General features: G+C 43.7%; 1 protein-coding gene across 1 annotated transcript in view; it reads right to left on the bottom strand.

The window, feature by feature from the left end:
* ZFHX4 (zinc finger homeobox 4) overlaps positions 1 to 12,817 on the bottom strand; it is a 155,153-nt gene that overhangs the window by 5,046 nt on the left and 137,290 nt on the right. Inside the window, exon 9 of the mRNA XM_040626041.1 lies at positions 6,872 to 12,280. Within this exon, the coding sequence (XP_040481975.1) occupies positions 6,872 to 12,280 (5,409 nt within the window). The remainder of the gene's footprint in view (positions 1 to 6,871; positions 12,281 to 12,817) is intronic.

The raw sequence follows: 12,817 nt of genomic DNA, 5'->3' as shown, positions 1-12,817 counted from the left end.
CCGGAGGCAGACACAGGACCAGTCAAGTAGGGCTCCTACGGTGGTGCAAGAGGTCTTTGCTGGATCCCAAGCACTGAGCCGAATGTAGCAGCTAGTAATAACCTATTACAGAGCCATTTTTATGAGCTGGATAGTTGGGTGAGAAATGAAACCACGGCTCAGGATGGAAAAGGGAATTGTAAAAGGCTGCGCCTTTCCTATGTTTTTTAGAGGCAAATAAAGTTGACTGCAAAAGGAACAGACTAGGAGCCTTATGGGTGGTAGTTTGTTCTTGAAGGAGTACAGCCCACTAACCAATCGATCAGGGCAAGGACTATGAGGGAGGTCTACGGGCTGATGCAAGAATTAACCAGGAGAAGGTGGATCAAGTTTAAATTATTAGTGCATCGCTATGGAGAGAATGATCATAGATTTAGGACAACAACCTTTTTAATAACGTTCAAAGTCTCACCCCTATGCTAAATGCGACATCTTAGTGTTAAAAAAAAAAAAAGAAAAAGAAAGAAAGAAAGAAAACAAGTGATACAAAAACTGCATGCTTCTATTTCTTTAGCTAGAGAACAAACTTTAATTAGACTTCACCCAGCCGAGAAAGCTTTTCTTAGGCTTAGCATTCAAGATACTCTGAAGTCCTCAACATCACTCTCAACTTGACCCTAATCATTATCATATTATTGTCAATTAGCTTAGCTTATTACTGGCTGCTTTTCTTTGTAACCTCACCACGCCCAACTTTTCTCTGACTTGCTTTGCAATAATTTCTGAAGTTGTATTAGTGATAATCTCTAAGGAATTCCCATCACATTAGAGAATAGTTTTCCGATATCCTCAATGGTAAGTGGGGACAGATGCTAAAAATTCCATTTTTTGAAGTAAGAAAATTGAGTCTGAGAGCAGTTGGGTCACTTGACAGAGAGAAATCTAGGACTCAATAGGAGATGAGTTTTGGGGAAACTAAATTTTATAGCTGCCACTTAAAGTTCTTGTCTAACTGAGTCAATTTCAAAAGCTAAAAAATACAAATATTCAAAATGCACAAAAAAAAATCCTTGAAAATAGCATTGTATTTCCAGGAGAAACCAATAGCAAGTATCCATATTTTATAGAAGAATGGCTGACACCTTGGAAACACACTGAAATGAAAATGGCTTAAGATTTGCAGGGGAATGGTAGGAATGAATGAATGAATTCCTGAATCTTTAATCCAGTTTGGTATGATAGACTCCTTGGATTCATGGGACACAGACTAGCTAGCCCTAAGAAAATTGTGAAGTAATGGAGTTGCTTTTGGAGTCCCAATCCCTCAACTCCCTTGCCTTTATTCAGGCACTACTAGGCCTTTCTTCTTTTCACTTGCTTCTCTATTAAATTGTATTTGTGAGAAAGAACCAATAATTTGAATGCACCTATTTTTTTTCTTTAAAGATTTATTTATCTGAGAGAGAGAGAGAGAGAGAGACAGAGACACAGAGAGAGAGCAGGAGCACACATGCATGGAGGGATGGGAGGGGGAGGGAGAAAGGAAGAGAGAGAAAGAGAATCCAAGCAGACTCTCTGCTGAGTGCAGAGCCCAATGCAGGGGCGGGGGGGGGGGGGGTCAAACCCAGGACCCTGAGATCGTGACCTGAGCCGAAATCAAGAGTTGGAAACTCAAACAACTGAGCCACCCAGGTGCCCCTAAATACACCTATTTCTGAAATTGCTTTATACTAGATTATATAATTTGGGGTTTCTTCCTGCTATAGTATTCTGATTTCATGATGTTCTATGCTATTTTCCATTTCACAGAGGATAATTCATTAAGTCAAAAGCATTAATATCTAATTACAGAATTCCAGGCCTGAGTGATTCAGGTGGAAGAAGCTTTACTCAGGACAGAAGAACCTTCCTTGCATTGTTAGAATGATACAGTGATGGGACTCAGCTTCTTCTGCCTCTTCATAAAGTCAACCTTAGTTCTAGGTCTAGTTCAACTAGACTTCATACTCAATAATCCCATACTCCCCTCCACACTTGCTTTTGCCCCTTACATCTGAGAAAATTGCTGGCTCACTATCTCTCTGACATGATAATTTAAGGTGAGAAATTTTAAGGAGCTAAAAGACTTAAAACAACAATGGTAGTTAGAAAGCAAAAAGGATCAATAGTTGTTGACTCAGGCTTTCCCATCAGATGGGGTCTACAAGTTCCCATCTAGAGGACATATGATGAATTGGCATGAAAATTTTCAGAAGACTGCAATAGTATTCCTAACTACTACAGTCTAAGACTATCAGAGATTTTCAGGAATTCAACATCTTGAGGAGTAATCAGATTAAATAATTAGCTATTAAGGGTGCCTGGGTGGCTCAGTCAGTTAAGGGTCTGCCTTTGGCTCAGGTCATGATCCTAGGGTCCTGGGATTGAGCCCCACATGGGGCTCTCTGCTTGGTGGGGAGCCTGCTTCTCCCTCTCCCTCTCCTTCTGCCTGCTGCTCCCCCCACTTATGAGCACTCTCTCTCTGTTAAATAAATAAATAAAACCTTTAAAAAAATAATTAGCCATTAGGTAAAAAGCCAACTGATAGATGAAAAGAGGAAATAGAAGAGAAAAACTGAATGGTAATCCTGATACAGAATAAGTGGTAACTATAAATTAAATGCATGTCAAATTTTCATGTCTGTTACCAAGTTATAGTGCTAAAGATACATTTGTTCCTATTCCCTAACTCCTACTCCAGTTCGTTGGAAATTCACTGAGAGAGAAAAGTTTTTATACAAATAATCTCCTATTATCATTATTTTGTTTGGTTTTATTCTCTTGGAACAGCTGCCTATTCCCGAAAGTTACACTTTTGGAACAAAATCCTGTCTCGCAATGAACTTAGATACAGCTATTTTCCCTCAGGTTTCCTGATCTTGGTCTCCCAGAGGGAAAATTTATTTTTGAGGTGAAAATAAAACTTATTATGTACATGGAGCCAAAGACAATTGTGCTAAAATTATGAAAGACTTTCTCTTATCTAGATTTACCCCAAATGTGCTAGTAAATTACACTGAAGTATGAGAAAAATGCAAAAGGCATGTTCTAACGTTCTGTTTAAGGAAACTGGGTTAGACAGTATTTCCAAACACTAATGGAAGATATAAAAATCAGACCCTGCTTAAAACAATAAAGTAAATAAGTTAAAAATAGAAAATCAAGTTAGTATTCTATTCATCTTGAGCAAAATGCCAAAGGAAGCCAACATCCTCAAGGATTAATCGTAAATTTTGGAGCACCTGGGTGGCTCAGTTGGTTAAGGGTCTGCCTTTGTCTCAGGTCATGATCCCAGGGTCCTTTCTCAGTGGGGAGTATGCTTGTCCCTCTGCCCCTCCCCCTGCTCGTGCTTTCTCTCTCTCTCTCAAGTAAGTAAATAAAATCTTTTTAAAAAAGGATTAAATGCAAATTTAAAGTTTTTGAATTTTTTCCAGGTGTACAGGCATGTGATTTCCTATTGCCACTTGCCCTTTTTGCATATGATCATGAGAGAAAAAGACAAATGTGGAAATTTTTTAAGCAGAAAGTAATTCATTTTAGTAGCAAATGAGTACTAGTCATTAGTGATGCTGAACAGAGGGCTGGGTCATCATTTGGGAAACAGGCACACATGATGCATATTACCCTTGAAAGGGCCTTCTTATGGTCTTGAAAGATGAAATAATTTGAAGGGTTGTTGGAAGCAAGGTAAGTATTAAAGCTGGTAAAGCAGAAGAGCAATTACACCCAAAATAGAACAAAGTGGGTGATCAAACCGGAAAATTTAGAGGATGATAAATACTAACACTGAACATGTACATTACCATTTAAATCGGTGTTGGCGTGTAGGCTTTGGAATCAGACATTACTTTATGGCACGTGTCATAGTCAATGGAGTCCCTTTGTTGTGATTTCCTTAGGATCAAGCCCCTCAGATTTACCTTCAAAGAGATGGGTTCTCTTTAAAATGAAGGCTTTTCTATAAACAAATCCCATTGAAGTGGGCCCAAAATGAACATGTCCTATTCTCAAAGTTTATTCATATATATATATATATATATATATATATCAAGCTGTGGCAAGCTCGCAGGGCATATGAGAAACTCAGATATATGCTACTTAGGAAGTGTTTTTCTCCTTTTGATTTCACCTCACTGGTTTGTCTATCTATCCCCTGAAGCAGAGGAAATACTTATTTGAGGAGAAAGAACACAGTGGAAAGATGATGATAGAAGGACGGAGAACCACAGCCCCACTCTACTCAGAATCTAATCAGAAGATTCAGCATTACCCACCACAGGTAAATTAGCCCAAAAAAGGATGGGAACTGGAAGCGTGGGAACTTAGGCTCTCAGACAGGATCCTCCTGCTAGTGGTATTCCCACTGTGTTGATGTTTAAACAAAGAAGGAATTCAAGAGAAATTGCAAATTCTAGTAGGTATGTTCACAGACCCTTTCTCTTTGTACCATTCTCTGGTCTGTTTTGGTCTAGGACTGAATAAAGCAACAGATTCAAAGGGCCGAGTTCCTCAACACCTGACACACGTATAGATACTGTTCACTGAGGACATGCCTCCGACATCCTCCTGCAGCTGATACTTACAGACAGAGCCCACATTTCTGGGGGGGGGGAGGGGAGAAGGATATAAATTATATTTATGTTGAGTTGAACGAGGAGAAAGGTTAGGTTATTTAAGTATTTCATAACCATCTCTCTCTTCCCTTCTCACTTTCCCTCATACAGGCCCTCTGGGTGCCGGTTTTTGGAGTGATGGACCAGAAGGGCAGTCAGGGAAGGACCCACTGTCCAAGTAAAGGCCTGTGATCCAGCAAAAACACGATGCTCTGGCTGCCATTGAAGGGGGTGACTCCCCAGCCAGCATCAGTCAAAGCAGATTATAGATTAAAGGCACAGACCCTTAAACTGCTCTTAGTGGATGTGAAGTATCAAATTTTACTCTATTTCACATAATATTTTATTTTAAATTTTATATAACTAAATTTTACATAACTGTCCATAGGAGTTTTTCCACACCAGACATTATGTGGAAAATCTCTATTTTACCTAACTGATCATAGGAGTTTTTCCACATAAGTCATTTTTCTATGTGTCAATAATCACAGTGACATGTGAAGTGGGACAGGAAGACTAATATATTCATACGCAAAAACCAAGCACTGCATTACTCTTAAAACAATTATGTCTGACTTAATTTAAATGTATAGCTAAATCATGCAATTGTAGCTTTAACATTTTCAGGCCCCAAGATTATCTAGATAATTAAGCCCAGAATATTACTTAGGGGCAAGGTAGTTAGTATGATAGTTAAGGGAAGGGCCGTTGAAGAATTGTTCTTGGGCACATTCCTTATATGTGTAGGTCTATTCTGCTTCTCTCTAATGCCAACTAGTCATTCTGGACAGGGGAAACCGTAGCAGCCAGCGGTGGTCAAAGGGCCATTCCTATCATTGTTTTCATGTCTCCCAAACTCAAAGTGAAAATAGAAGTATCTTCGTACAATCACATGGCAATTTTGGTTTTTAGAAGAGAAAGATGAAATTGAAAAGTTTGAAATTTATGTAAAAATCCAATTAGTGAAAATGAGAAAAGCTCTGTGTGTTTTGGAAACTTTCTAGATACATGCAATTAATTCATTCTAAATAATGTCAAAATTTCCTTACAAAAAGGAAAAACATTGCTGGTGTTTTCTTGGTTTTTGTTTTTGGTTTTTTTTCTTTGAAAATCACTGTTAATTTGAAAAATAAAACTTACTTTAAGGAAGAAATTATAAGAGAGCCCTTTTTTTTCTACTTTGCATAGTAATGTTTGTATAACATATAAAACAATAAAACATATAACGTTCATTATGTTTGGCTGTGTGATTGCCTAGCACACTATATTCAATTTTTTCAAGCCAATATAATAGGATGCTTATTTTTACTCACAAAATCTAAAGCGCATAAATTATATTTCTCTTGATGAACACAGAATTGGATTCATCATCTGGGGTTGCCTCAAACAGCTTTACAATTTAGTTATGACTTAATTATAGATGTGGGGTAGTGGGGAGGTAAAAAGTCATAGAGTAATATGAATATATCTCTAAGGTTGTAAATTTATTGAAGTAGCAAGTAACAATGGGTGCTACATAAATCAAAATCTTATAGCAATGCTAAATTGTAAATTATCACAGAAGTCATCTTTTTAGGAGTTAAACTTTGAACATAAGCTTTTTACCTGCTAGGTGTAATGTAGGAGAATTCCTATGTCTAGAGGGCCCTTAACTTTTGAACTTCCTGGCACTGAAGGAGGAGGAGGAGGAGAAGAAGAAGAGGAAGAAGGAGGAGGAGGAGGAGGAGGAGGAAGAGAAGAAGAAGAAGAAGAAGAAGAAGAAGAAGAAGAAGAAGAAGAAGAAGAAAAACAACCAAGCTCAAAACAAACAAACGAACAAACAAAATTTTTCCTTGGAAAGAACATAAATTAAGATCCAAAAAATGTATTATTTAATGCTTTGCTTTATTAATATGTATATTGAATATTATGTCACATGTTTGTGTTAAAATGCCATTTAAATCAGTATTAAAGTAATTATATAAAAGGAATACTTCTCTTAAGACATAAGGATGTAATGATATAAATAATTACTATCTTTCTGAGACACTGCTATGACCTGCCTAGTCTTTATTTTCCTGCAGGCTGATTTACTTCCTGGTTCTTAATTATAGTCACTAAAATATCTATTTCCGAGAAGGTAAAGGTGTCACTTACTGAAATTAAAAGAGATCCAAACGTATATCCTGTTCTTGGTTACATGTGATTGGCTGCCTAATATTAATTAATGAATTAGACTGACTCGCCTTGAAATGACTTACTGTTTGAATTTTGTGGAAATCCAGGCAAGGAGGATGGACCGTTCATTCCAGGGAGTAGAACCGGAGGGAGGCCTGGGAGTCCTGGATAGGCTGCTGGCAGACTGATGCCATGGAGGGAGCTGCTGTCCATCATGCTTGGCTGCTGTACCGCTAAGCCCAGCACATCTGAAGCTTTCTTTATACGGTCAAGTTCTTGCTGTGCCATCAGCTGTCGAACGGTGGTCGGAGCCAAGTAATCTTTCTCCCGATCAAGCTGGCTCCCAACGGTCTCCCTCACTTTTGAAATGTGCTGTTTGGAGAAAATATGATCTCTGATGGACAAGCGGGCAGAGTACTTCACCCCGCAGAGGGTACACTCTGGTTTGGTGCCTTCTGTTCCACTCTGATTAATCATGAAAGGCTTCCCTATGTTAATTTTAAATTTCTTTTCCTTTGCCCTTGCATTCTGGAACCACACCTGGACCACGCGTTTGGGCAGGCCGATCTCATTGCCTAGCATTTCGCATTCTTGCATGGTTGGAGTTCGGTAGTCACTGAAGCAAGCCTTGAGAACCTTGAGTTGAAGGTTGCTCATTTGGGTTCTGAAACGCTTGTGACCTGGTCGATCGTTGCTTTTGGATTTAAAAGGATTGCTGGATCCAAAGGGGTTTGGTGAACTCGGGTCAGCGATGCTGGAGGATTCACTGCGGTCAGCGTTGTCGTCGGGGTCGTCCGTGATATAAAAGCTTTGGTCGTGGTCACCGTCTTTATCGTTGAAGTGTATGGAGGGGCTCGTGAGAGAAAAGAGAAATTTTTCGTCGCAAACCTCCGTGGTGGGTGTGGTTGCGGGTTTTGGCAAAGTGTCGAGAGTTTTGGGCTCTTTAGGAGACAAAGCCGGCTTCACATCTCCGGAACTTCCCGTGGTGCTTTCCATCTCAGCATTGCCCTCATCGCCGGTGGTGGCGTCGCTGATGGCTGTATTAATCGACGAAGTCTCATCAAAATCCGTTTTGTTTTGATCATACCCCGCCTCGGCAGGAGGGGCGTTTAAATTCTCTACATCCTCCGAACACTCTGCTTTGAAAGAAGAAGGGCTTAAAAGATTCTTCGGCGACAGCTCTGCTGTTTTACTAACAGGTGTTGACACTGTAGAAGCCAATTCATTCTCACTTGATAGATCAATTTTAGTTAACGGCAAAGACGGATAATCAAAATAAATGTATTTCTGAGGGCTCTCTCCCCCATCTTCTGTTGATATTAAAGGGCTCGGCGGCAAGCTGTAACCTGCCTGCTTTCCTTCGTTCCAGTGCCGAGAGCGAATGTGGCTTTCTAAGGCCGACTTTGCCTTGAACAGGGCTCGGCAGAAAGGACACCGTTTGTGAGACTGTGCTGGGCCCACCGCCCGGAACTGGCCTTTCCTTTCTCGAGCTCGCGTATTCTGGAACCAGACTTGCACGACTCTTTTTTTCAGCCCCACCTCACGTGCAATGTGATCGAGCATTTTTCTGGTCGGATTGGAATCCAGCAAGTATTTTTCGTAGAGTATTTCCAGTTGTTCCGGGGTGATGGTGGTTCTCAGGCGCTTATCGCGGTGCTGGTCTTCGCCACTGTTCCCTCCCTCCTTCTCACTGCACGCGTTGTCTTCTTTATCGTCCAGTTTCCTCTTGAGGGAGGCAGCGACAGTGGCCGGCGTGTTCGTGTGCGAGGAAGCGGTCTGAGGTGGCATCTGCGCCAGAGAACCGCTCAGCAGCTGGCCAGTCATCAGCGGGTTGTTGGGGTCGAATATCATGTAGGGCATATCCATGGGCCTTTCCAAGAACGGAGAGTGAAGGAATTGGTTTTGAGCAGCAAGGAAGTGCATGTGCTGGTGCTCCTGCCAGAGTTCCAGAGTCGGGAAGGCAACGGTACACTGATCACATTGGTATTGTAGTAACTGCGGAGGTAGACTGTTCTGGAGAGAAGTCATGGAAATCTGCAGTGGGCTGGAAGGGACCGGGGTTTGAGAGGCCGAGGGAGGTCTTCCGATGAGCTGGGGCTGTTTTGGCGGCTGGGGCTGTGGCGGGGCCGCCGAGGCCTGGGGCGGGTCTGAGGAAGTTGAGGCTAATGGCAGGGCTGGTTTGGTGCCTTGAGAAGGGGGAGTGGGGTCACTCTGCTTTGGCTTTTCTGTGGGATATTCAGGCTTCGGAGAGGTCTTCTCGAGTTCTGGTTTGGGTGACGGAATCAGGGGCGTGCTGGTCCCGGAGCCAGAGCCTGCTGCGGGGGCGGCGGTGCCCTTGGCGGCCTCCGTCTGACCAGCCACCGTGCAGTGCTTATACACTACTTGGTCGGTGGCGTCCATGGAGTCTTCGGTCTGGCTTTCATCTTGAGCGTCATCGTCTTCATCCTTGTAACACTGCTTTTTCTGGTGCGTGATCAAGTCAAAGATCCTGGGGAAAACCACATTGCACTTTTTACATTGGTACTGCATGTTGCTCGTTCGGATATACCGCTCATTCGTGAGTTCTCTTTTCTCGTTGTCTTTAGTTTCTGCTTGATTCTCGTAACTCTTGCGTGCTTTCTGACGAGCGTTCTGGAACCACACGACGATAACCCGGGTAGGTAGGTTGAGAACCGTGGAAAGTTGTTCTATTTCATCATCTTTTGGGTAAGCGTTTGTGTCAAAAAAGTCCTGCAGAACCCTAAGCTGGTAGTCAGTAAATCGCGTTCTCGAAGATCTCTTGCTGAATGACGCATCTGACTTGTAATGTTCTAAAGAGGAGGGCTGCGGATCAATTCTGATATCTTCCAAAACAGTTATGGGGGGGTTACTGAAGTTGTACGGTGAGTCCTTATTCCTCTGTCGTTCCTTAAAAAGCGTATTTCGAAACCAGTGCTTGATAACCTTTTGAGAGAGCCCAGATTTCTCTGCCATTTCCTGGATCTGTTCTTCGCTTGGAGAGTTATTGATGTCAAAATAAGCCCTCAGGATTTTTAGCTGGTCGTCTGTGATTCTCGTCCGTGGGCGTTTGAACTGAGAATGCCTTAAGAAGTTGGGATCTAATCCGAGCTGTTGCTGGCAAAGCTGAGTGAGATCTGCAGAGAGAGTGTCCATCTGGGGCAGCTGCAGGGCGAGCTGGGGAGGAAGTGCAGGGTGCTGCACGGGCTGCATCATAATGGAAGGAAAGAGTGGAAGGTCAAGAGAAACAGGCAGCTGCACCTGCGGGGGAGCAGACGGGGGAGGAGGTGGGGGAGGAGGCGGGGGAGGCGGTGGCGGTGGCGGCGGTGGGGGTGTGGGTGGCGGCGCTTGTAGAGGAGTAGAAACCGTGCTCGGGAGTTTTACAGGACCCAAGGAGGAAGGCTGTGGAGGAGCTGGAGGCAGAGGGGGAGGGGGAGGTGGTGGAGGTGGCGTTTCTGGTGAAGATGGCGAGATTGGATAAAGCTTGTCATAGGCCTCCCTGTATTGCCGAGCAAATTTTTCTAGTGCTCCGTATGGAAAAAATTGCCCATGGACATGTTCTTGGTGACTCTTTAGGATAAGAACATTGGAAAACAATTTACCACACGTTCCACATTCCAGTTTATCAGTGTTTTCACCTTCACCACTTTTGCCCTTCTTCTGGACCTTCTGCCTGTTTTCGTTATACTGAATGACCAGTTCAAAACCAAAGTTTTCCAGTAGAGCCTTGGCAGCGTTTCCTCTGGCCCCTGAAGCTATTCGGGGTGGCGGGATGCATGGTTCCAAAGATTTTTGCTTCTTCGCGTCCTTGCCTTCTTTGAGTCCTTCACCCTCACTTGCATATTCTTGCTTTGGCTTTTCTTGCTTTTCTACAATCTCCTCTACCTCCTTGTAAGATGGCACGTCCTTCATGATGGGGCCGTCGGCACTGGCTATGTTCGCTTGCTCTTGTTTCAGTAACTTGCTTGCCACCTGCTGCTGCTGCTGCTGGGGCTGCTGCTGGGGCTGCTGCTGGGGCTGCTTCTGGGGCTGCAGTGGGGGCTGGGTGGCCTGGTACTGTTGTGCTTGTTGCTGTAGCATTTGGAGTTGAGTTTGGCCAACATGATGCTGGGTTTGAATCTGCTGCTTCAGGTCTTCAAGCAAGGATCCCGCCATTCCCGTCATGCCCGGCATACCAAATGTGGCCGAGCCCGGCAAGCCCAAATCCGGCCCCAAGCTGAACTCCGTCCCGGGGATGTAGAACGGAAAGAGAAACTGAGGCTGCTGGAACTGCAACAGTGCTTCCGGGGTCACAGGGAAATGAGGCAAAAAGGCTGGGTTTAGAAACTGAGGCTGAAAGAACGCAGCTTGCTGCTGTAACTCGTGCTGGAGTTGCATCTGAATTTGTGCTGGTGACTGCAGTGGGTGGTGTGGAGGTTGAGCAGAGATTAATTCCGGGCTTGGCTTTTTATTTAATTCTTTGGCATCTAAGTGGGTATCCTTGCTGCTGACGGTTGCTAAACTCATGGAATCTAACATCCCCTGGCCGGGACTGCTGTTGGCTGCCAGGCTGTGCCCACCAGCCACGTGGCCGCTGGGCTCCAGCTTGGCAGCCCGCGCCTTGGTCTGGTGGAGCACGGACCTCATGTGGATTTCCAACGTCGAGCTTTGGCTGTACGCAACATTGCAGATGCTGCACTTGTAGGGTTTGTTGTCTGTGCTGCTGTTGGTTTCTTGCGGAACGGGACTGGAGGCTTCCTGCAAAACCTTTTTCAACTTATGCAGATGAGACACTGAATTATAATGGACCAAGAGAATGTTCTTTTGGGTGAACGACTCTTTACACACTGTACATTTATACGGGCGCGATGGGTCAAGGAATTTTTCCATCGTAAAATTTGGCCCTTTTCTGAAAGGTAAGGTCCGCTTTGGTTCAGAGCCCATGTCGTCTGGAATAGAGCTACTGTCACTCCCTACAGGACTTGCCTTCCCTTCGTGGTCCACCTCATACTCTCTCTCCATTTCCTGCTCTAGGGCGTGGTCGTCCTGCGCCATTGTCTCACTCTCTGCCCAAAGTTCACCATTCACGGGCAAGGAGGCATAGAGCTGTTGAAGTTCAGCCTCGCTCAGTTCGGGGTGGCCTGCTTCCAAGTGTTTTTTTAAAGCCTGGAATGTACGGAAACTACGCTGGCAGAGATTACACATCGTCGCGGCCCGAATCGCATGATACTGGGAATGTATCTGAAGCTTCTGCATAGTCTTAAAAGCCAAGCTGCAGTGGTTACAGCGGTACTTATAAACATGGCGGTCGGACACAGAGAGGGGCTGTCTTTTCTGCTGCTCGCTTAACTGATCCTGTAGAGTGTCAGGGAGTTTCACATCCTTGCTGCTATTTTTACTCCATTCTGACACTTCCATGGGCTCTTTACTTGGTTTCTGCTCCTCACTCTTTATTTCCACGCTAGCCTTTGAATCATCAAGACCGGCCATACTTTTGTCATCCACTGGACTTTCGCCTGTGTAGAAGAAAGCACAAATATGTCGCTTACAGGAAGAAAGCCTAATGCTTAAATGCCAGTAAATATAGTAAGTAGGGACCTCTAAAGATTTCTGTTTAATCGATTCTTTTTTTTTAAAGTAGGCTCTGTGCCCAGCATGGAGCCCAATGCGAGGCCTGAACTCACAACCTGAGATCAAGAGTCCAGACCCTTAACCAGCTGAGCCACCCACGCGCTCCTAATTGATTCTTTGAAGAAATACTTATCGAGCAACTACTATGTGCCAAGCAGTGTACTGGGTGCTGGGGATGTAAAGGTGAACAAGAAATCACCCCTGACCTCAAGGAATTCCAGGATAGGAAAAAAAGCAAGTTCAAGGTAGTTATAGTATGTTGCAATCAGCATGATATCAAGGGCCATGACCTCAGTGTTCAGGAATTAGGACACACAGAATATTCTTGGTCACTGACAGTTAGGTCTCCTAAAAGCAATTACAGATAGCCAGATACTTAATGTGCTTTGGAAAATGCAGCTCTTGGAAACACCACAGTTGCT

This window comes from Ursus maritimus, unplaced genomic scaffold (genome assembly GCF_017311325.1).
Source record: "Ursus maritimus isolate PB19 unplaced genomic scaffold, ASM1731132v1 scaffold_9, whole genome shotgun sequence".
In the NCBI taxonomy this organism is placed as follows: Eukaryota; Metazoa; Chordata; class Mammalia; order Carnivora; family Ursidae; genus Ursus; species Ursus maritimus.
Note: the sequence above shows the minus strand (reverse complement) of the source record. Positions and strands in the feature narration are given on the sequence as shown.